The sequence below is a fragment of the Zosterops lateralis genome (genome assembly GCF_965231275.1).
Source record: "Zosterops lateralis genome assembly, chromosome: Z".
NCBI lineage: Eukaryota > Metazoa > Chordata > Aves > Passeriformes > Zosteropidae > Zosterops > Zosterops lateralis.
In genome coordinates this window covers 56166294-56189336 of record NC_139800.1, presented here as the reverse complement: position 1 = coordinate 56189336, position 23043 = coordinate 56166294, and the positions used below count along the sequence as shown (strand labels likewise).

Here is a 23043-nt window from a genome sequence, read left to right as displayed (position 1 = left end):
CTAGAGAATGTTTCTAGAAGATATGGTTAATTCAAAGCAAGTGTTCTGCAGCCAAAGGGACCACTGGGGCCCATCCAAGTATAGCTAGATTAAATAGAAAGCCCCTGATAAACAAAAAATGAGGCTGCATGATTTAATGGTCCCTTTTGAACTGAAATATTCCACCAAAACTGGAGTATTTAGGATTTTTTTTCCCTCTTATCAGATGCATCGTTAATTGAAATAGTTCTACAAGGCATAGGAATAAACTGTGAACACAAAATTTTACCCTGTGCAAAGAAGATTTGTATTTGAGTTCAGAGCCTTATTCTTGTACATGATATCCATTTTAAAACAAACAAACAAACAAAAAAATAAAACAACAAAAAACTCATGAGGCCTGCAGGAATTGTGCTAATCAATGGACAAGAAATTTACACTTTCAAACAGCTTTGTTGTCCCTGTACCCAATGCAGTCATCACGTACATCAGACTTGCACAGAAATACTTTTGACAGTACCTCTGCTCCAGAAAAGCCAATGGAATGAATTTGCTGTTGTTAAATGCAGAGTCCCAGTTCTTTTTAGGGCATATGAGAATACAGATACAGAGGAGGATAAGCAGCTCCTAGGGGTCACAGGGAAACATATTTTCATCTTATTGAGCTGCACTTATTTCTATTCCTTTGGTCAGTAGTTCAGGAAGGTGCCATTTAGTAAAACTAAATATGTTTGGCTTGTGAAAGCATCAGATTCATGATTGCTGCCCTCTGGTTTCTAGTGAGTTTTGTGTTCTGTTTTGTGTTTTGTTTTGGTTGTTTTGGTGATGTGAAGGTTTTTTCACTTGGAATTTTGTTTTTTGAGATTTCTTGCTCTCTTTATACTTACTGAGCTCATGTATCAATTTTAAACTTGGAGAAATACACTAAAAAACCCCAACCTACTCCTGCTTTCTAATAAAAGCCCCAAGTTTGGTGCTGTGTCTAACATTCATAAGAGCCCATTCACTGTGCTGTGAAGATAGAGACCTTATTAACCATGGATGAGATTCCTTCTGCCAAAATTCCTTAGGGAATCTCTCAGAAGTGCTGACACAACTCAGCTCAAGGGTTGCCTATGAGAACTTCTTTAAGTAACTCTGGGGACTGTCTGAAATATTCAGCTGATTGAGTAGATATTATTGCTTACTGTTTATTTCTCTGTATTTTTTCTGCTAGGGCTGTTAAGCACCCATTTGTTTCTCAAGATGAATTCTCTAGGACACAAATTAATAGAGTAGGATGTTGGTGTACTAATAACGGAATAGGATTTCTAGGTTTCTCCTGTTAAAGGATGCCTGGTCCCAGACATGCCAAATTCATTCTTATTTGTATCCTTGGGAAAGTATGAGGAGATGCGTTTCAAGCACTCTGCCAGTGTGAGTCACCAGGGTCTGATCTGATTCTTTCCTCATTTTTTCTTGAAATTCTCCACATGGCACCAAATCAGCAAGGAGTGTTTAGGTTACAGATAGGTACTTCTTAAACCAGACAAAGTGCTACCTAGGCTGGTGGTATTGAGAAGTCAGCCTGGCATCTGTCATCAGCCTGGTCTGCGTTACTTTGGGGGATGGAAACCACTGAACACTTTGCTTAGTTCTTAGCCAGGAGTGCAAAACAAGTTCTGTAAATTTAGTGGTTTTCAACCAAGGTGTCATCAAGTATCTTGGGCTTTTCTGACCACAATCTAAAGGGTCCTCCTAGGAACTCAAGCAAGAGTTTGGAGGGACAAGAGGTGAGCACTAGAGCTCCAGACTTCTGCTGTCGTCCAAGAAAACTCATATGTCTACTAAATCTCCCTATTATGTCACAAAAATTTTACTGTCTTCTGGCCCTGGACAGGATGAAAAATATGTCAGAAAGAAATTATGCACTAACAGTACCAAGCAACAGTAGTAGGCTCCAAAAACCGAACATCACCTCGAGCCACACTGCTTAAGTACATCCTGGTGATCGTTGCGTGATGGCACAGATCTCGCCACATTCTTCACATCACCTGTGTGACACTGAGATCACTTTGGCAGCATGCTGAGCCTTTGCTCTGAGGTTTCACAAAGATGCAAAGAAGTAAAAATCATTCACCTCCCTCACCAGGAAACTAGTCCTTACTGAAGAGGAAAAATCCAAGTCAAGAGCACCCTCCCAAGTGAGTAACCAATGCTGAGCTGTGCCAGGCAGTCTCTTAAGCTGAAACCTTTTAGTCTAACCAAGAATAAACGAGACTGTCCCAGCAACACTCCATCTGTTTAAAGCCAGCTGTGTACCTAAGTACTTTCCTAAATAACGGATCTTAAGGAGGCTGATAATGGTTGAAAGAGCCACAGACTGATCACAAGCATGTTTGCTAACGCGTGTTTTCTTCTCTTCTTGAATAAAGGAATGTTTGTTATTAAATGAAAAGTTATGTTTGAACTTCAGTGATGGGCTGAGCAGCTGCCTGCTGTTTTACACTGGAAAACACACTGCATGCTTACCTGCAATACTGTTCTCTCTAATTGATTCTTTCCTAAAGGTATTTCCCACTACTCCACCTCCTTCCTTAGCTCTGATTAACAATCATAGCATGATCTCATCAGGCCTCGACAAGTATTGATGGGCCACAGTATCATGAGGCTAATAAAGTGTGTTACCCAGTATTTTCTGGTGACATATAAAAACTCCCTTATGAAAGACACAGGAGAGAGAATATAATATAAATGCTTTTTTAGTAACAGCAGAGTACTGTAGACTATGCAGCACTGGGCACAAACATACTCTTTAATAGAGCTCTCTGGGGCAGAACTGCTCAATCATGTGATGGAGGAGGTAGGGGCAAGAGTGATAGGGACCCCACTTCTATGCAGCCAGGGCAGAGGGGATGAGGTCAGGCAGGACACAGAGGACTTTGTGGGAAAGCAAAACTCCCAGGCAGCCTCCCTGAGTGCTGCCCCAGCACCTGAGCAAAGCCCTCTGAGGACAGCAGACCTCTATGGTGTTGTGTGCACTCCCTCCATTTGCTGTTCCTGTTTTCTTTCTTGTATTGTCTGTTTTATCCACACTGTCCTGTTAATATAAGAACATCATTAGAGCACAGTATTAAACATTTGCTCTGCAAGACCATTCCTTTAAAAAGGATGGGTGGAAGCATGCATCAGTGATTTTGTTCCTCCTCCTATATACAATTATTCCCTGAGCATCTGCCAAACATTAAACAATAAGAGTAAAAAGGCTAAATGCTTTTCCTCTCTCTGCCATGTCATGACACAGGTGTCAAGCTCAACAAAGCCACATGAGCACAACTTTGTCAGTTTCAGGCCAAAGCCAAGACTTGTTCTCAGCTCTCCCCTCACCTGCTCAACCACTCTGGACTCTCAGCTACACTGGGGCTGATGGATACTGGTTCCCGCCATGGGGAAGGGTGATAGGACAGCCTTCCCAAAGACTGGGTGAGTACCTGGCATCTCTATAGATATCCTGTTGGCTCCAGACTCCCCGGGGCACTGTGCTTGGCAAAGGTGTACTCATGGAATCCCGAGGGAAACTGGGCTGAGCCAATCTCCCCACTCTCCCACTTCAGGATGAGCCTCACAGACACACTTTTCAGGTAACTCCCAGACTCAACTCTCTCCTCTCTTCATTTGCCAGTGAAAGGATGGCTTCTTATTTTTAAAAAAGTGTAGCTCCTGAAATTACCATTGTTAAGTGTAAGGCAGAGGAATGTCACAAGGTTAGCAAATCTGGGGCTTGCCAGGACCATTCTTTTAATGGAAGAAAAGCAAAAGAAAAAAAAATCCAGCAAGTGGTGCAGCAACAAAGAAAATTCCTTTTTGATCTATCAAGCCCTTTTTCTCCAGCCTCTGTGAATGCCTCACCTCCTGCACAGTTTCTGAATATAAACTTTGCCCCGCACACTCAGGGTAATCTTTTCACATCATAAAACTTATAATCCTCTTAAAGTGGTTTCGCAGGGTTTGAGGTATGATGCACTTATCAAATAACTGAAACAAATAAATCAGCTTATTTAGGCTGTGGTCAGCGTGTGTGCAGCTCTGTGCGGCAGGGAGGAAGCCAGTGCCATACCAGCATTTGTTTACATTAGCAACAAAGCTGTCTGTGACAAGCTGTCCTCTGCACAACTAAATATTTAGTTGCATATCATAAGTAACTTCTTAAGTGATTAAAGAGAGAGGGTGCTTTCTGTCCGTGCTGGCGCAGGGCAGGCAGCCGGCGGGCTGGGGAGCGGAGCCCTCGGTGTGGCAGTGCGGCTTTTTGGGAAGGGAGAGGATCCCTGTGCACCCCCCTGCAGGTTTGCCACGTGCGACAATCCCAGCTCTGGCCAGGGGTGCAAGGCTTCAGACACGCTCTGTTGTCACCCTTCTCTGCCCTGAAACTGGCTCTAAACAGGCTCCAAGCGGATTTCTTGCATATTTGTACAGAGTTCAAGTTTTCAAGTATTTGTTGCTAGCTTTTATTGGTGTTAGAGCAAGGTTTATTTTTAACGTGCCTCTATTTATGGATTCTTCTGCTTGCATATTTCTTGCATGTGCAAAATTAAATTAATAAAACAATTTAAGGTTGAAGAAGTATAGATTAGGTGTGTCCTGTTTGATATAAAGTCATTGTGGAAAAGACTTTCATAAATTCAAAACCTATTTGTTTGTACAATTTAACTTTAAATATCAAACTAGAAAAGCCATCCTAAACGTGGTTCCAGTATGTTTTCCTATGTATACAATAAATACTTTCTTCAGATGGTTCAAGCACCATCACAGCAGCTCTCACTTAAAATGTTGTGGTTGTTGGGACATAGACACAAGCTTAAAAGAATATCTGGAATTAGCTATTTCACCTAGGGGAAAAGAGGAGGAAGTCAGCCTGCCGTAGGGTCAAGGGCTGGGTTTTTCTGTGTGGTAGTCCCTCCTCTTACAGCTGCTTCCTGCCCCACTTCTGCTTCTCCTCTCCAGAAGATATTCCAGCTTTTATTTACTCTGAAGAGGGAAACTCCAGAGGCAATTTAAACTATTTTTAGGATTTTGGATGCCTTTTCTGTTTCAGTATGTGGCATGTGCAAGCAAAGGGCAGACCAGGATCAGGCCATTATCCCATGTGGATGAAGTTTGGAGGGGTCTGATGGTGGCAGTGTCCTGCATCCATCAGGATATGGGAGCACATCATGTGCTTGTCACATTATCGTGTCTCCAAACTGCCTCTGGCCTTCCCATTCCTCCCTCAGGTGCCTTGGCCACAAAGGATGCTCCAGCTCTGCCAGGGCTGTGCTGTGCACCTGGGCATTGTGCAAGAGCTGCTGCAGGGCTTGGAAGCAGCTCTCAAGGGAGAGCAGTGGCCCAGCCCTCCCTATTTCTTGTAGAGTTGTTTGTTTAGACTCAGATGCCAAAAATACAAAACAGTTTTAGCTACCAAAAAAACCCAAAGCTACATGAGTTTGCTCTGCTGTTGATGGCATGGAAGAACTTTTAAGACCTTGCTTTCACAAAACACTTCTTGGAGATTTTGCTACTGGCATCTGGGAGATCAGCACAAGAAGGACAGTAGCACCATCATCTTCTTTTCTAGTACATGTTGTGTTAATAAGAAAATTAAAGCTCAAGTAAATATTCACCAGAAAGTAATTTCAGTCTGTCATGAAAATAATCTACATTTATAAGTTATCTAAAGTAAAGTGAGCCATATTAGCCTCCAGCAGCTCTGAAATGATTATGAATTATTGAATAAGTAATCTTTTTTTTTTAGTTATTGACATAATAAATATATTTGCTCGAAAACATCCAGAGCAGCATGGGCATAGAAGTATTTATGAGCTTGTGCTCTTTACAGTGCTGTTTTACAGGGTGTTATCAACTGTGGAGGGGAAGCAGGAGGAAGAAAATGTTTCACCTCTGATGTTCTTGTCAGGAGATACAGTGCTCCAGTCAGCCCCATCTCTGCAGGCCCTCATTGTCATGGACCTCAAAATAAATAAAAATATCTAGGTGAAAATGGTGTGACTTGATTCACTTTTTTTTTTTTTTTTTGGATGGTTAATTCTTCAGTGACTAACAAATAGACCTGTATTCCTGCAATATTGCAGGAGTAACAAAGAGCAGCTTAATTAAAATTAATTTAGTAACAGAGAGAGCTTAAATTAACATTAATTTGGTAACAGAGAGCAGGCTTTAAATTGCCACCAGATCATCTCCTGAGGAAATGAAAAAATTATAGGGTTTTGGGCCCAAAACCACTGCCAAGTGCTGGGAGATTTGTCAGGCAGAGTTGAAAATCTTTGCATGCAGCACCTGGGGAGAGGGACAGTGGCTGCAGTCACATCAGAAGCTGCCACCATCGTAAACACTTTGCCAAGGGTTGGGTGGGACCTACTGTGCCACAGAGCACAGGATCTTCCCCATGGAGGAAGATCTGCTGGAACGACACTGAGATGGAAAGTAAAAGGTGCTGTGTTAGAGACTGTGGTGTCCAGAGTGTGCCCACACACCATGGGAAGTACACCAGTCCTGCTGGGAATGTCATGGCTGAACCCTGTCCTGGAACCTCATGGTTCTCTGCTTGGGCACTCCTGGGGCCAAACACTGGCATCTCCTGGGACACCATAGTCTCTCCTCTGGAATACTCAATGGAGCAAAGCACTTGCGGGAAAAATCTCCTTCTGCAATAAAAGCTGCATTATATTTTTTGCCTGTCTCCTTTAGCCAGTAAATGTATTGTCAGTGACTCTTAGATTTCCCGAAGTAAAAAAAAAATTAACAATTACAAGCCATGAAATCACAGAAGTGTTTGCTCCTGTGAGAACAAAACCCAGCAGCACATTTTAAAAAGTGCTTGTCCCTGGAATGCAAGGCTAGGCAAAGATTTAGCCCTTTTTTTAAATTTAAGTCTGGTGGAACATTGTGTCAAACCTCAGACATTCACAACAAATCAGTCTTTATTCAAATGTGAAAATTTAGGCATAAATTGCTGGCTGCTTAGCTCTCAAAACAGTGTCACATTATAAGAAATGTGATATTTTGAAGAGAAACAGGAAAAAATTTATCAAAGTTTTTGTTATTATTGCATTATCCTCCCGCTTGATCTACTAGCTATAGATACTTGGTGTCTGCTTAAGTGCTTTCCATTCTTCCCATAAGCAAATTCTGGTTGAAGACTATATATCATTTTACTCTTGATCACTGCTAGTCTCAGTACCTCATTACAGCAGACCACTTTTTGAACCTGAGCTATAGCCCAGATAAATGATTGTATAAAGTTTTAAATAAACATACAACATTTATGTTATGTTGTTTCTCAGGGATGATTTATAGTCATTTTCTTCATCCAGTCCTGAGCTCTGGACATAAAAGACACTGAGCTCTCTGCTGTTTATCCAAGCTAAATCCTCTGTTTGTTCTGCATAAGCGTTCTTGATTCTATAATATATTGCAGGCTTTAGCTTCAGGTTTATTCCCTCTGGGATGCTGGAATTAGATACATTAACTGACAAAGATAAGGTAGGGACATTGTAGCTTAATACCCATTAAAATAGATACTGTGATAATAAAAATAGAGTTAGAAAAGGGAGTCAAGGTTGTGATATTTTAAAAAAAATGTATTGATTAAGACTTACATGAATAAATACAAGATCTGAGAAATCTCTGTAAGGAAACTCCCAAATGGTTGGATTTGGTTTAGTTGGGTTTTTTTTCATAAGAAGAGAATTAAAAAGGGAAGATATTGTGAACCAGATTACATATTTCCTCTTGTGTCCCTAAAGAGAATTTTGTTTCTTACTAAAATGACTTTATGTAATCTGGCTGCTGAGCCATCGAAATACTGCTCTGGGCTACAGAAGAAAATCAAGAAGGCACCATGAGATAAAACAAGTTTCTCTGCCTTAAAAAAAAAAAAAAACAGAACAAACCTTCGTGGATTCTTTTTACTATGTTCCTTCTGTAATCAGCATATTTAAACACACACATATATACCTTTCTTGAAGACATATGGGGTAGTACATTTCCTTCAAACTGTTACTCCTCATTACAGTCCTTGTTCCTCTATTAAAAAAAGCAGATACCACTAAATGCCTGCTTTCTCCCCTTGTGAGCATAGAACAAATTTTGAGCTAAGCCCACTAAAAGTTGCTTTGTATTTTGTCTCAGTATTAATCTTACATTTCTGTGTTAAAAAAAAAAGTGTTAGCATCTAAAGATCTAATGCCCACAACAGCGGGAAGATTTTAAGAATTATAGTCTTTAATGTGACATCTAAATCATCTCTTAGTGCAATATAAAAGTTAGCTAAGGTTTTAAAGGCCCTAGATGGACTTTCATTTTTTTTTCTAAGTCAGGATTAACTGGTGTATAAGTAACACTGCCAAAAACTATCTAACTTAAAGTTTGGATCTGGCAGTACAAACAGCAGCCCTGCCTGTACTCATATGAGCTTGTTATTTTGTGGTACACAAGTTAGCATGTTGTCTGCACTCCGTAAAAAACTGCATTCCATAAAGCATGAAATGCCTTTTTATCTGAAACTTGAGCTGAAAAATAAGCAGCAATTAAATTAAACACATGGGCAGGCTTTTGTGTCTTTGTTGTTGTTGTTGTTGCTTTATTCTACAAGCATTTATTTTAGCTAACATATTGTACTTTTAGAATGGTGAGATACTTCCAGGAATAATGGTGCAGATGATGTGAATGACTTACTCAATGAGCATAAAAGGAAGGGCAAAAAAGAAAACTCATGGAAACCCTCCAATCTTTGTGAAAGATTGCTTGAGTAATCATAAAAAATATCTTTAAAAAGCAAACAAACTTATGTACCTACTGCTCTTCAAAAAAAAAAAAAAAAAAAAATTGACCAAAGTTGCTTGATCAAATACAGTAATAAAGTAGCACATAATTTCTCTGCATGTTTAATTATGAAACTTTTCTATTATTCACAGAAAAGAAACAATTCAATAATTTGTTTTCTAGTGAAAACTGCTATTCTCATCATCATGTGTACATTTGATAACAGGAAAAGAAGTCCACTCTGGCAAAGAAATGGGAATTTCTGGGCAAAGAAATGGGAATACTGGGCAAGGCTAAGGTATTGTGAGTGGCAGTAAAAGTATCTTTCCCATATGATGGAAAGTGCAATGATGCAAAGTCACCTCCTCCTCCTCCCACTGTGGCCCAGAAGACCCTGAGTTTTTGTACTGAGCTTCAGATGAGTTTGTGATCATCTTATGGGCACAGTCACGTTTGATATGTGGGCAGTGATCTGTTGGTTCCACAGCATTTGGGTTACTTAGATAAGAGCTGGCCTCCCTCCATCTTCAAGATTAATTTCCAGAAGTATTTGCCACATTTATTAGCATAATAGGGATTTGCTTTTATTAGTATTTCAATACTAATAACTCATGAAATGATTTTCCTATAAAAGTTTTCACTAAAATATTTGCAATTACTTATTTACTCAATAGATGGGATATGGCAAAAAATGCTTGACCTTTTCTTTTTCAAATAGCTGTAACAACCAAGCATTAACTAGCTATTCATCAAATCATCAGTATAATGAGGAATCACCTTCATCTTACCAGAAGAGAAACAAAAGTAGTACTATCATATAGCAGTAAAAAAGTCTTGTTTGGGGCAGACTCAAAACTTCAGATATTTTGTCCTTTTCCCTGCACTCATCAAATAATTTTATTTAATTAATGTCTTAACAAAATGATTAACCTAGCCTTGCATGGAAGGCTGCAGCCTTAGACTCCCTTAACTTCTCTAGAAATCAGAGTTATACATAATGATTGAAGTAATTTTTGCTTTTTTCTAAAGGTTTCAGGTGTATTGGTAATTAGCAAGAAGAATGAAAAAACGTACTGATTTATCTACTATAAAAGAGCAAAGTAAATAGCTCATACTCATTTGCTGAAGAAGCATCTCAGTAGAACCCAGTATCTACTCCTTTAAGAGCATTAGGACAACACAAATAGCTGGAGTTTAAAGCAGTTTGTGAACCACTTACACAGAAAAGCTTTTCCCACATTATTCTCATTTTGCTGATAGGAAGTGAAAGCCTAGAGCCCTGTTTAGGATCAGTCAACACCCCTATAACCAAGATGGGCAGAGAAACCACAGACTTGGCGTCCAACCCTCAGCCTACCAGTGGGATCACCTTCAGGAGCAACTCAGGAGAGATGTTACTATGCTGAACAAAGAAAGTACTGCAACACAAGGTATTGGTCAGGATGGCAAAGCATTGCTAGCCCCTTACACAGTGTTTGAGAGAGAATGGGCTTTTAAGATGCCCTCCTGCTCAGCCTACCCATTTCTAATTAGGCAGTTACAAGCTGCATTGATGATGATATAAGTAAATTAAATGGGATCAGTAGCATAAAAATCTGAATCCTCAGGTAAACCTTTAGGACTATTTTAATGATTTGCTGTATATGTGCAACAAGATGATAGTCAGAGACCATCACTTCCCGCCCCCAGAAAAAAAAAAAAAAAAGTCATGTGTTCTGCAAGATGTATTAGGATGGCACAGGAAGTAAAACTCGCTTCAGAGATAACTAGTCATGTAGCTGAGGTGTGCAACTTTTCCCACAAATAGCACTGCCCTCTTGTAGAAATATACCTACCAATTCCCTAGGGTACTGGTGTGTTCTTGCTTCTATTATTCTATGTTTGGGGCTTTTATTTTCCTTTTACTTTGGGTTATTAACACCATTTATTCAGTCCAATTTTATATTATCAGGGAGTCAGAATAAATCAGTAAATTAAAGTACTTAAATCATTGCATCCGCAATGGTTTAAGTCAGGAAAACTGTAGCAAAGAAAACATTATTGCTATGGAAACATCAAAAATCTTATCTAGAGCAAACATACTCTATACCTTGCCTGAAGGGTTCCTGGAGCAACAGGTAGGCTCTGTGGTTTACACCAAATACACATGGGTATTCATGAGAGCATACCCACAGTGCTGGCTCTAACAAACTCCTAAACTGTATTATTCATTTGGATGAGAAACATCACATCCACTTTCTATCTGACATGAATGAGACGCAACTTTGGCTGTGTCCACGCTTCATTATAACTGGTTATTATCATGATGCTTTCTGACCCTGATCTGGATGATCTATTGCATTACAGTATTAAAGTTGTTGACAAAAGTAGCCTTTTCAGGCAAACATACTGATGGTCTGGTGTCTGTACAACAAACATCTCTTAACATGAGATCACTAAAATTATTTTCTGTAAGTCCAGATCAGAAAACCAAACCAAAAAAACCACCCTCACTTATGCCATCAAGCAAACACACAAATGCTGGAGATTTACCATTACCTCTTAAATTTTACAAAAAAAAAAAAAAATTAGCTAGATTGCCTGCTCCTCGAACCATGGTGATTTAATTTTGCTGCTCTGTTTACATTTACCTTTGTAAACCAAAATTTATTTATTTCAAATTTCAATCTTTTTTCATAGTACATTTAAAGCTATGAGCAATGTACAGTAACTGCTGAAAGAGTATTAGGCTGTGGACTGTTCTCCTAGACTCTACCTGCCCCAGCAAACCCATTCTAAGTTTTGATGCCATATAATTTTGTCAATGCAGTCATGTCTCACTAACTGCATTTAAACCTTTTGCTCAAACACTCTATGACACTACACTTCCATAATTATCTACTTGCTATGTATGTTGTTGGTACAAAACTTTTTGTAGTAATACGTAAGTTGTTTAAAATGCGGTCATACTACCAGAAGTCTTTCACTTGGAATAAAGAATACAGGACTACAAAGCAAAGGACATCACTTTTCCAGCAGCGTTATTAATGGGGACTATTTTAGTCTTCAGTGATTGGGAACGACAGGCTGTAGCATTTTTTCAAGTTCAGAAGAGAAAATAACTGCACTTGCAAGAATTCAATTACTCTGCATTAAAGCTGCCATGGGGTTACTGTACATTTATACATTAGAAAGTCAGTAAATTATTTTTCTATAAATTAGTCTCTCAAAGATGATTTTTTTTCCCTTTCTGTTCTGAATGCCAAACTCCTGACTGCTTCTCCACTACAGGGATTTCATATCTGGATAGCCGACATCTGTAAAAACATTTCTAATGAAAACACTACTAATACAACCCCCTGGAGAAACAAATGAAATGAGATCTAAGTATGCAGCCGCCTTTCTACAGCTCTGTCTTTAACAATAGCGAGGCTAGTGCTTCTCATCCAAGGCTTGACACAGGTCATGATCATTTAGGCACAGTAGTAGCAAAATAAATAATTGTGTAAATATGTAATAACTGGTATAAATACTCCAGTAGCACTTAGAAGATATGATAAAGGACTTCTGTTTTTAGCTGTGCATTAAGGTTTATCTCAGTGGATGGAAGGGAGAAGCATTTAAACTGCGATGAAGGAGAATTGCAGATTGAATACTTGAAAGCTCAGTGCCAGATATAACAATGCTTCTTTTCTGCAACAGCAGTTTAGAAAGTGCCTAAGTGTTAAAAGTGTTGGATCATCGCCGAAATATTATAGAAACACTGGTTAGAGATTCACTCCAAAATAAAAAAAATACCATAAAGATCAGTAATGTAGCTATACATTTAAATTATTCAGATTCAAAGCATAACTACACTATCTTATTTCTGAAATAATTGGTCATATTTTTTTCATAGATGTATGTATAAGCATTCCACTGCTTTAATATGTAAATTTAAATTTATAAGATTTTAAATCATTTTTCTGTTAGATAGTCTAACAACTATCAGGGAAATAAGGGCCCTTTTCTTTGTAAAATTTCTCAAATCTTAGTGAGTGCTCTGTATCAATCAAACACTGCATCCAGGCTTCTTGCCCTACATTTAAACCTGTAGTAAGTAATTTGAGGCAACAGCAAGTCCTCACCACTGGAAGAAAAATTGTCACATAAAGACACAGAGAGGGATCCTCTGCCTGAAGATCATAATGAAAAAAAACAACAGTGTTTCTAAATGCCCTAATTTCAAATTGGACTAATATTTTTGCTAGAATAGACTGTAAAAATACAGGCTATAATCAAAGTTTCCTATTCAAAGTGAACTGCAAGTTCTGAGCCCAAATCCTAAGGCAGGTGAAGCTAAAGATGGAAATGATTTGACACGGAATTGACACCTCTGTCACAGAAACATATCAGCAAAAGGTAATTGTTTTGAAATAATTCTATCAACTTCCCTAGTGAAACCTGGGTGCAATAAAATCAATAGCACTTTGCCAGAATTCTAGGAGGCTCTAGCAGTTGTTCCTCTTCCCACCACATTTTCTCTGGCCTATGGAACCAGGACTGAACCAGTAAACACAGTTCTCACTTCCAGCAGCCTTTTTTTTGCTGGGTTAATTAAAATGGGCTTCTTATCCCATGCATCTGCTTGAAATGACATTTCTCATGCAATGAAGAGAGATTAAGATAAAATTTTTGAGACATTTCTGATTAAAAAATGTTATTTGGTGTTTCCACTGAAGGACTCTAAGCTCTAAAATGCCTTTGAGATAATAAAAAGGTAAATGGAACCAAACATAAAAATTCTTTGAAAGACAATAATATTGAGCTCCGCTATATGTATCTACTACAAACATTTTGCTTCTGGACTACTTCTGACTGAAGCAGAGACAAATTGTACCGGAAAAAATTAAACTGAAACATACAGCCTAGATTATCATTAATTTCCTCATTCTAATACAAACAGTAAACACTAAGAGTAATGATTATTAAAAAAATGAATACTCCATGTAAGTTATTTTAATAATCACAAAATTTATGCTTTGTACCTTGCAAGTTGTGATCTTTCAAATGGTTAAATGGACCTAAACAGCTTAAAACTTATGAAGTTTATAAATGTTTTTTTAAAAATGAAACATTCTATTTTTTATTTTACTCAGTACTTTGATTTGCTAGAAAGAAAACTCAAGTTCTTTTTAAAACATACAGCAACACGACTGTAATTTTTTACATGCTACAGACTCAATTAAAAAATTAATTTAAAAAAAAACCCAAAAAGTGAAATTAACTTTGATTAACAAGTTTATTATTTTAGAGATTCAAGGACTAACGATGTCATGACTGGAAATAGTAAACAAAATTATTTACTCAAGTACATAGTTAAAAAATAAATGCAAAGTCCTTAATATTGACTTGAAAATCAAATTTTATTTCATAAAATACTACACCTGAAAAGTCATAAAATACCAGTTGAAAAACCAATCAGCTATGAAAATTTAGTCAACACTGTCTTTGCAATATTTAAGTCTCAGGCACCCTCCAGTGTCTAGAGAAGAAACTACACAAGTGAGCAAGCATTTGAAGAAAAAAATCCATGAACAAGTTTTCCTGTCAAGATAGAAGCTCCCTGCATCATTTACAATAATTGCATATAAGTCTGCATCAGTGGTATGACATAGCATGATGTAAAAAGTATTGTAAAATTGCATTTCCTGGATTTCTATGGGATTTAAGAAGGTGATATTTTCTTTGCTTAGTGGAAAGGGATCTCTAAGCACACTACTTAAAAAAATACATTTGCAAAAGCATTTCTTACAAAGTCTGGTATTGATAAGTATTTCAAGTACTCCTCAGGGAATATGATCTCAATATTTATACAGCTTGTTTATAACTTTCCTAAGGAGTCTAAATGAACAGTTTATTTAGCAGGACCTACACTCATGGTAAGGAGGAGAACAAACAACGCATGGAGAGGTGAAGCCAGATACAAATACCCCTCCTCCCATTGTATAATTAATACCACATAAAAGAGGAAGGTCACATCTATACAATCCTCTCTGTAATGAAAGTTCAGTGATTTTATGCAAGAAACCCAAACCACTATTTTTTCCACTGGTACCTTCATTCATTTTAAAAGTAATAAATCCCAAGATGATTTTTATCCTTGACATTCAAATAGAAACTTGTGAGTACAGGACAGACAAGAATGCCTATTGAACATACAGTGTTGTAAGTTACTGTTATTAGGTAAATCCATACAAATACAACAGAAATGCAATGAAAGCTGGAAACCAAAAGTTTTTCAATTGTGATTATGCACAATCCACTAATTGTGGATTTCTCCCTTGCATGCTGTTCATACTTCCACAATCAAACAAAACTTTACATACAATTTAAGTGGTAATGAGATGACGTGTTTTGAAATACACGTTAAGTAACTTAAAAGTGGTTACATCCTGATTAAAGAAAACATCTTGTTTTCAGACTTAGGAAAGTTCTTGTTTTATGTTTCAAGCATCTTTCTTCATTAGGCATTGATATAAGAATGCATATATACTTCTGAGTAAGATCTTCACTGTCTTGGGTATAAACCCTTACCAGGACTTGTGCAAAACTGTGACAGCAACCCTGTACAATCAGTCTAGTTAATAACTTTGGTTTCAGTTTTATAAGGTTTTTATAAGGTTTTAATTTTTTCCCCCTCACACTCAAAATCTTGTCTCTCATTTACTACATAACTTAGCTATGTTAGCTGCAGAGAAGCAAAAATTTATTACTTGTCATTTAGTAAAAAACAAACATTGGGTCAGTGCTTAGTTCAGAATTAAGAGTTTTATCAGAGAAAACAGCTGATATAATTTTGGCCTAGTATAGACAAAGAGATATTTTAAAAAATTGAATGAATTCATAACAATATTGACTAAAAACCTCTTAGAATTAATATTAAAAATGTTACAAATAAATCTAGGGTGATAAACAAATCACCCAGGGTGATGCAAAAAGAGGTAGGAAACATTTTGGAAGAGGATACACAAGATAAATATATTTACACATACACAATTATATATACACATACGAGTATAAAAACATTAAAAATCAGTCATTGCCCCCATAAAACTTACAACTGTGCTTAACAGTTGTTGACAGTTGACATGTTCCAAATATTTACATTGACTTCAAAGAGAGCTGACCATAATGTGCAAAACAAAGCATGATGTTACATATTTCTCGAAGTACTACAGGCTTCTAAAAGTCACTCTATTCAGATTTTAGCTCTTTCTAAAACCTTTTTGCATGCTTTTAAATAGTAATGTTCCTTTTTGCAATAGCTTCTCTGATTTGCCGATCAAGTTCACTTACAATATGGTCTTCATGATTATAGACTCCTGTTCTCAACAGGGTATCCCTCTCTTCTATCAGACGAGAGAGGTAATCATCTGTATTCTCATTTAGTTTTCTACAATAAAGACTATCCACTCTACCAGCAGAATTATCTCTAGCATCCTGCGACTTCTTTCTCTCTTCTTCATGTTGTTTTAGCCTGATAAAATAGAAAGAATTAGAGAATATTAATCCCCACTTTGATTATCTTTGCATTAAGTTCTTTATCTACTGAACTACTATGTAAAATAAAGAAATTAGTAAAAGGTAAAAAAATATTCCATCTCTGGGGAAAACAACAACAACAAAAAGAAATGTTAGTATATTACTTAAATATTAACAAAACCTTTTGTGTTTGCATATGTAACTATGATACTCACTATCAAGGCTCCTGCTTGGTAATGTAAACTGTACTCAAATTAAAAGGGTTCAACATACAAAACCAGCGCAGACAGCTTTTGGAGGATAACATTAGATAAATTTAAAATTTTTATGTATTCAAAATAACAACAAAATGTGCCTTATTCTTTTCTTAAGACAGCAGCTATGCTTAGAACTTAAGGATTAAAATAGAAAAAAAGCCTTGTGCTCTACATCTATGACCTTAAACAAAATAAACTAGGTAGTGTTAAACAAGGATTTTTCTATACTGATGTACTGTTGCATTTTACAAATGTGCAATCTTTACCCAAGGGACACTAAACTGTGTTTTTTCTGACGGTCAATTATAATCTTGATTTAATTGAATCTTCTGTTTTGAGACTGACAGGAAGACAATGAAGGAAAATGGACAGTTGAGGAAGAATCTTACAAATATATTTTATACCTATTAAGTTCATTTCTGATATGGTCCAGCTCTTGTCGGTCTGTTTTCCCCAGCTCTTTTTCTTCTGCTGCCAAATAGCGCAACCTCATGTGCTCGAGCTCTTGTTGCTGCTTTTTAAGGTGAGCCATTGCATTTTCTTGTTCTCGCTGTGTGGGAAAGGGTGAAGATATAACTGAGTTGCCTATGTGATTACATGTAAAAGTGCTAATTATAGCAACAGAGCAGAACTTCAGGAATGAAGTCATGACAATTACATCTTCAGGTGTATTAGGAATGTAGGAGTTAACAGAATATCTTAGCTAATGATATTTATAACGCAGTAAGACCAGGGACTATCACCATCACAATAAACCTGTCCAGGCTGGATCAACTGCAGCCCAATCACAGATATCTTCCCATTAACAAAACAGCAAAATTATTAACAAATCCTCTTACAAACTCTGGCTTAAGTTGGTAGACATAAAATTTACACTTCTGGAACTGCTCAAGCTACTGAGATTTATTCCTTCACTATATGGTATATGAAATAAATTTGTTTGAGAAAATAAAAGCTAAATAGCTACAGGAAACTTCCACCATCAACCCCATAGTGCCTAGTACCAAAGCTTCAAGAACTGCTTTTTGAAATTACAATTTGTGGTTAAAAAATAAGCCTTGGAAACAAAATTCTGGCAAGATGTCCTTTTGCATTTGTATAGCACTATGTAAAAGATAACTTACTTTGTGGATTTAATGAAATCAGTCTATCCATTCTAAAATTTTGCCTGGCTTAATTTTTTTACTCTATACAGAAACTTAAAAATCTAAGGTTTGAATCCACTACCACTACTCCATAACATTAAAGTGATTTAGTAAACATAGTCCTCTCTCCACTTGTTTTGCTCCCAGTCATTTTCCATACGACCTTGTGCATACGATCTCAATACAGTCAGTCTTACACCGAATAAGACAGAAGACCTCAGGCAATTAAAAAATAAGACAAGAGGTTACATAATCATCCTGGATCTAGGCATATCATGAAGTGCAAGTTTATCTTTGCAATTCTGACATTGCTTTCATCTGGAGTGTTTGATTATTAATACAACCAGTATTATACCTATTACATAGGTAAAAAAAATATTTTTTTTGTTTGACATGTGTGAGCATATTAGGGTCAACCTCATAATATCTGAAGTGCTTTGATCAAGTCTTGAATTCCAGTTGCCATCATTTTAAGCACTCTCTGTTGATGATTAATAATGGGCAAGAAAATCTGAATTTCAGAAGCAAATGGTATTGAAAAGACTTTAACTGTTAATGTTAACAGACAAAGCAATAGAGAAGTATTCAACAAGAAATCAGCCCTAAAGACTCTAAAAACTTTGTTTTTATACTAAATTCAATACACTAGACAGCCAAATTAAATGTCAGAACCTCAGTGAGACAGGTTATAAATCCTGAAGAACATCTTGCTAAAGAGATACATACTAATAAAAAAACAGAATCATGACTCCTGCCAAAGAGTCTACAGCTGATAGATGACTGAAGTATAGAAAAAGTACTTGGTAAAGATAAGGCCATAGTCTTTCCTTCCCCATCAAGAATTCACTGTAGAAGGACATTCCCATGTGAGAGAAACCCCTTTTTTAATGCAGGAAAGAGCTGAAGAATACTGTAATAAAACCTATTCTGCTTTAGCCTAAGAATAATCTACAAATACATACAGCAAATATCAAAAGAGGTTACTACAGACTGCTGATGTTTAGAATTATTAAGAATTATAAGAAAATTCAAATAAAAAGTTGTGACACTGACTGGAGGTTACTCTTAATCCATCACAAAACTGGTGTTGACACCATAGGAATAACTATTTTCCCATTTTTTATTTTATTCTTTCATTAAAGAGAGGCCTTAGAAATACCCAGGAAGTACCAGCAGAACTTAACTTACATAGTGACCAAACTGGTTGAAACCACAACTAAACCGAAACATAATACAGTGTATATGTACACCAGGAAGAATGAATCTAGCTTTTATAGAAAAGTCACTCTTCCCACTAGTCTTAAAAATCCAAGCAAACACCACACTAAAGAAACCTCCTACTAAACATACAATTAAGCAGTCACAGTGAGAAGTACTCTCAGCTGATTCAGTATTTAGAACACTAGAGAAAGAATAGAAAATTGATCATCTCCACAAGAGCAAGAAGGTAACAGGGAAATTTCACAAGAATCTACTTTTCAACATATTTATAAATGAGGAAATCACTATGGAAGTTTGTTGCTGATACAATGTAATTCAGTGGGGAAAATGTGGGTGCATAAAGAATGCGATATTACAGAGACAAATATGAAAAGGAAACAGTTTGAAAAGGAAACAGATAATAAAGAATGCATTCACTTATGTCCATTAAAGACAATAGCCTGAATGCAAATGGTGGCTCATGATGTACTTAACTAAGAGCTGCTGAAGGCTGTTCAAAGATATCCAAACTGTGTTTCTAGATCGTGTGCATCTACTGCTGATCTGACGTGATATTTCACATCAGTTCACTAGCTGGGTTTTTCCCATCCAATGAAAAGCATGACTGAAACTCAAAACTAGGTATATTCCAACTAGAGACATGATTCCACTTATTAAAAGAGTGGAATTTAATAACTTAAGCAATATACTTGACCATGCAAGGAGCTTCTTGATCACAGAAAGTTTTAAATGAAGATAGACATTTATGCTTTAAAAAAATACTACATATAGAACAGTACTGTTGAAGTATTTGAAAGAAGAGGCAGAGATGGGTTTTGTCAGTTTTTTTCCCTTAAATACCCAGCAAATATCACAATGGCATTCTCTGGTTCCCAAATATATAGACAGGCAACAGTTCACAGACAGTAAAGCCATATTTCAAGTATAAAACAGGTCACAAAGAAGAATGGAACAAATGGGCTATGAGAAAGAATGGAATTATCGTAACTATTTCGGTACTTGTAAGAGTGTTGAGTTATTCATTCTGCTAAATGTACCCAGTAAGAAAAAAAACCTGAGCATAATCTTGTCTTAAGTAGGTTGCTAAAAAACCAGTTCAAATTCAGCTAACAGAACAAGTACATAGACTGACAGTCAATCTCTTTACCTCAATTACATATAATCTAGAAGTATGAGGACAAGCTACTTCTTTTTCAGATCATCAATTGCTATTCTCAATGTCCTCATTCAATTTCCTAAGCTAAATCCTTTACAAAGTTAAGCAAATTAAAATACTGCTGTTACAGAAAAAAAAAAGTTGCAACTAATACCTTAATTCAAACATGAGACCTAAAATTTTGAGTATGCTAAATCTCATTTGTGAAGTCCTATTTAGTCTCAGGGGAGGAGCTGTTGACCTGTACATGTAGAATAAATCCAGAAATTTCTAGTTATCTGTTTTCACAGGTAAGGAATCCAGTAATTCAGTCTGGTGATTAGATACTTCTCCTGATTAAACAAGTATAAGAAACTTAACACAGATACAACTGAAGTAGATGCAGTACACCCTGCATATCCAAGTGGTGGTTTTAAGATAATTTGCCTAGGGTAGCCTGGCTTTCCTGTTGACATTATCTAACAGTGGTAAGAGTCTTGAAGGACTCACAATAAATTATATAGAATGTCATTTACAATAAATGACTCATCTGTAGGAAAACCATCTTGGAGGATGAGACTGACATTTTCCTTTTAAGGTGATGTCAAAAATTTAACTCTTTTACACCAGAGAGGACTTTTAATTGCCATTACCTCTTTTATCAGCCTTTCAACTTATGCTGATTTTGTGGTATGATTCATTTCAGTCCAATAAATTTTTTTGCATATCATGAGATAAGGATAAATTTTAGGAAACTCCTTGTTCTGCAATTCAGTTTATTCATGCTTCCCTGTCTCATTTTAAACTAGGGGTACTGTCATGGGAAGCTGGGGTATTAATCTAAGTCTATCAAATATGTGTGTAATTATTGAAATATATTTCAATAATTGTATGGGAGAATTAATTTTGAAAGTACATCATGCAAAAGTTGACCAAAATCTAAATATTGCAAAACTAATGCAAAACAAAGTAGTACTTGTTACTAGGAGAGCAATACTTTCACATAAACACAAATCATCACATAGCTGTGACTACACTGAACATAAGCCTTCTAATCCAGTCCTTCAGTTGTGAAGTATACTACTCAGATCTGTGAGGGAAAACTTTGGCAGTGTTCTTCCACCTGCACTGCAGAAGAAAGGCATAACTGAATGCTGGCTAGAAGCAGTATGTAGGACCACAGGTTTTTGTGACATGCTGATGTGTTACTGTCTGCTGTCCAGCAACATGCTCATAATGGCAATCTGAGAGCAAAAAAGGCATCTTAGACTAGCTCAAAGGAGAGGTCTAGAAGAAGTTAGAAGTAGTACATATACTTAAGGTTAATAGAATAATGTCTGAAGTTCAATCAGATCAGAAAGAGGACACACTACTCCCAATACTTTCATATTGATCAGATATTATTTAACAGATGAGCCCTTTATGCCCTCACTGAACAAGTTCATTTCAGAACTGTAACTTTTTAAGAATATCTTTAGTAATGTTTAATTTAACCAAGAAAAAGGCAGAGAATGATGAAGAGGCCAAGGAGAGATGAAGGAAAAGCAAAGCTTTTCTGCAGAATCCTTTGTTCCTGTTCCTTTTGATGTTTTTAACTGAGGAAAAATTCTATCCAAAAAACCCAGCAAACATAAAACAAACTAAAACCAGTGCCACTAGTGAGCATGCTCTTTGCTAGGAATAATACTCCCAAATGTGTAGGGAAGCAAGATTAAATATAGTATAAAAAACTTAACACAGTGTGTGCTAAAGTCTTGTTTTCTCAATACAGGAGAGAAACACCTTTATCAGTACATTCTGTCTCCAAGCTAATGTTGGGTAGGAATTCCTTTCACATAAATGTGATTTAATATTTAATTTGATTACTAATACAATTGTGATGTAAACATGGCAAATATTTGGCACTTAATTATTTGGAGTGTTGAGGGAAAAGCCCAGATTAATTTAAGCCACAGAAAGTCAAGAATTTTAGAGGTGTACCAAGCTATGGCTCTATATAGCATCACTGAAGCACGACAATATTAAATTAAGAAATTTTAAAAAAATCAACATTTGCTGAAGCAAGATTTTCCTACTGTTCAGTTCATGACAGTTCAGCTTGGAAAACAGACACTAAAACAAGTGAGAAGGGATTCTTTCATGATGGATCCTGTGTGTAATTTACATTACACACTTCATATTCTGTGATTTTCTAATGTTTTTCCCAACATTAGTCTTTGACTTCTTTAAAAAGTCTGTCATAACAATTCATAGGGCGCATAACAGAAAACTTGCTCTATGTACACCATTCATAGCAGAGCAAGAGAAACCCATTTCCTAATAATCCATCAATACAAGAAGATGGCAAAGGATTTACAACAGTTTGATAAGAAGGGAGGCATTTAAATTAATTTATATACAATTTTTTTAATATATGTTGAGGGACTATAAAAGGACTATATTTTGTTATGGTGAGACAGAAAGAAGGATTTCTTATTCATCTCAGTGATGAAACTAGTGTCACTTCATCAGACACTCAGATATTAAATCCCCTTTTTCTATGACAATGTAACAATCCACTGAGCAATGAGCACTTTTCTTATTTAAATAGAGAAGGAGCAGATCTCTGCTGTATAGTAGGACTTGAAATGTAGCAGAATTTATTGTGAGATGTTTCAAAGTAAGGAACCAGTATCAATAAAACACAACTGCACATTTACTTTACATATCAAATTAAGTCCAGCATTTCTAAATCCTCTTGTAACATAATTTTATTCTATGTATACTGAAAAATTAAATTATATTTGAATACTTGGTATTCTTCAACTGTATCTCAGTGCACACAAGTTTAAACATACAGACTATATGCTGAAAATTCTCAGTAGACTTTCTGGCTAACTTTCCAAAATTTACTCCTATAATACATTCTAAAATAAGGGACATTCCAGATTTATTCCCAACTGCTTATTCTAGACAGTCAGGCTATTTTAGATCTCAGTAAGAAGTACTACAATTTGTTTCTAAACAT

General features: G+C 36.5%; 1 protein-coding gene across 2 annotated transcripts in view; it reads right to left on the bottom strand.

Moving 5' to 3' along the window:
- Positions 1 to 14185: 14185 nt before the first annotated feature.
- The window catches only part of CEP120 (centrosomal protein 120), a 37337-nt gene continuing 28479 nt past the window's right edge, over positions 14186 to 23043 (bottom strand). For both annotated transcript variants that reach the window (XM_083884326.1, XM_083884327.1), the window contains 2 exons: positions 16940 to 17085; positions 14186 to 16273 (listed from right to left, as the gene is read on the bottom strand). In XM_083884326.1, the coding sequence (XP_083740452.1) occupies positions 16033 to 16273; positions 16940 to 17085 (387 nt within the window). In that variant the 3' untranslated portion in view covers positions 14186 to 16032. The remainder of the gene's footprint in view (positions 16274 to 16939; positions 17086 to 23043) is intronic.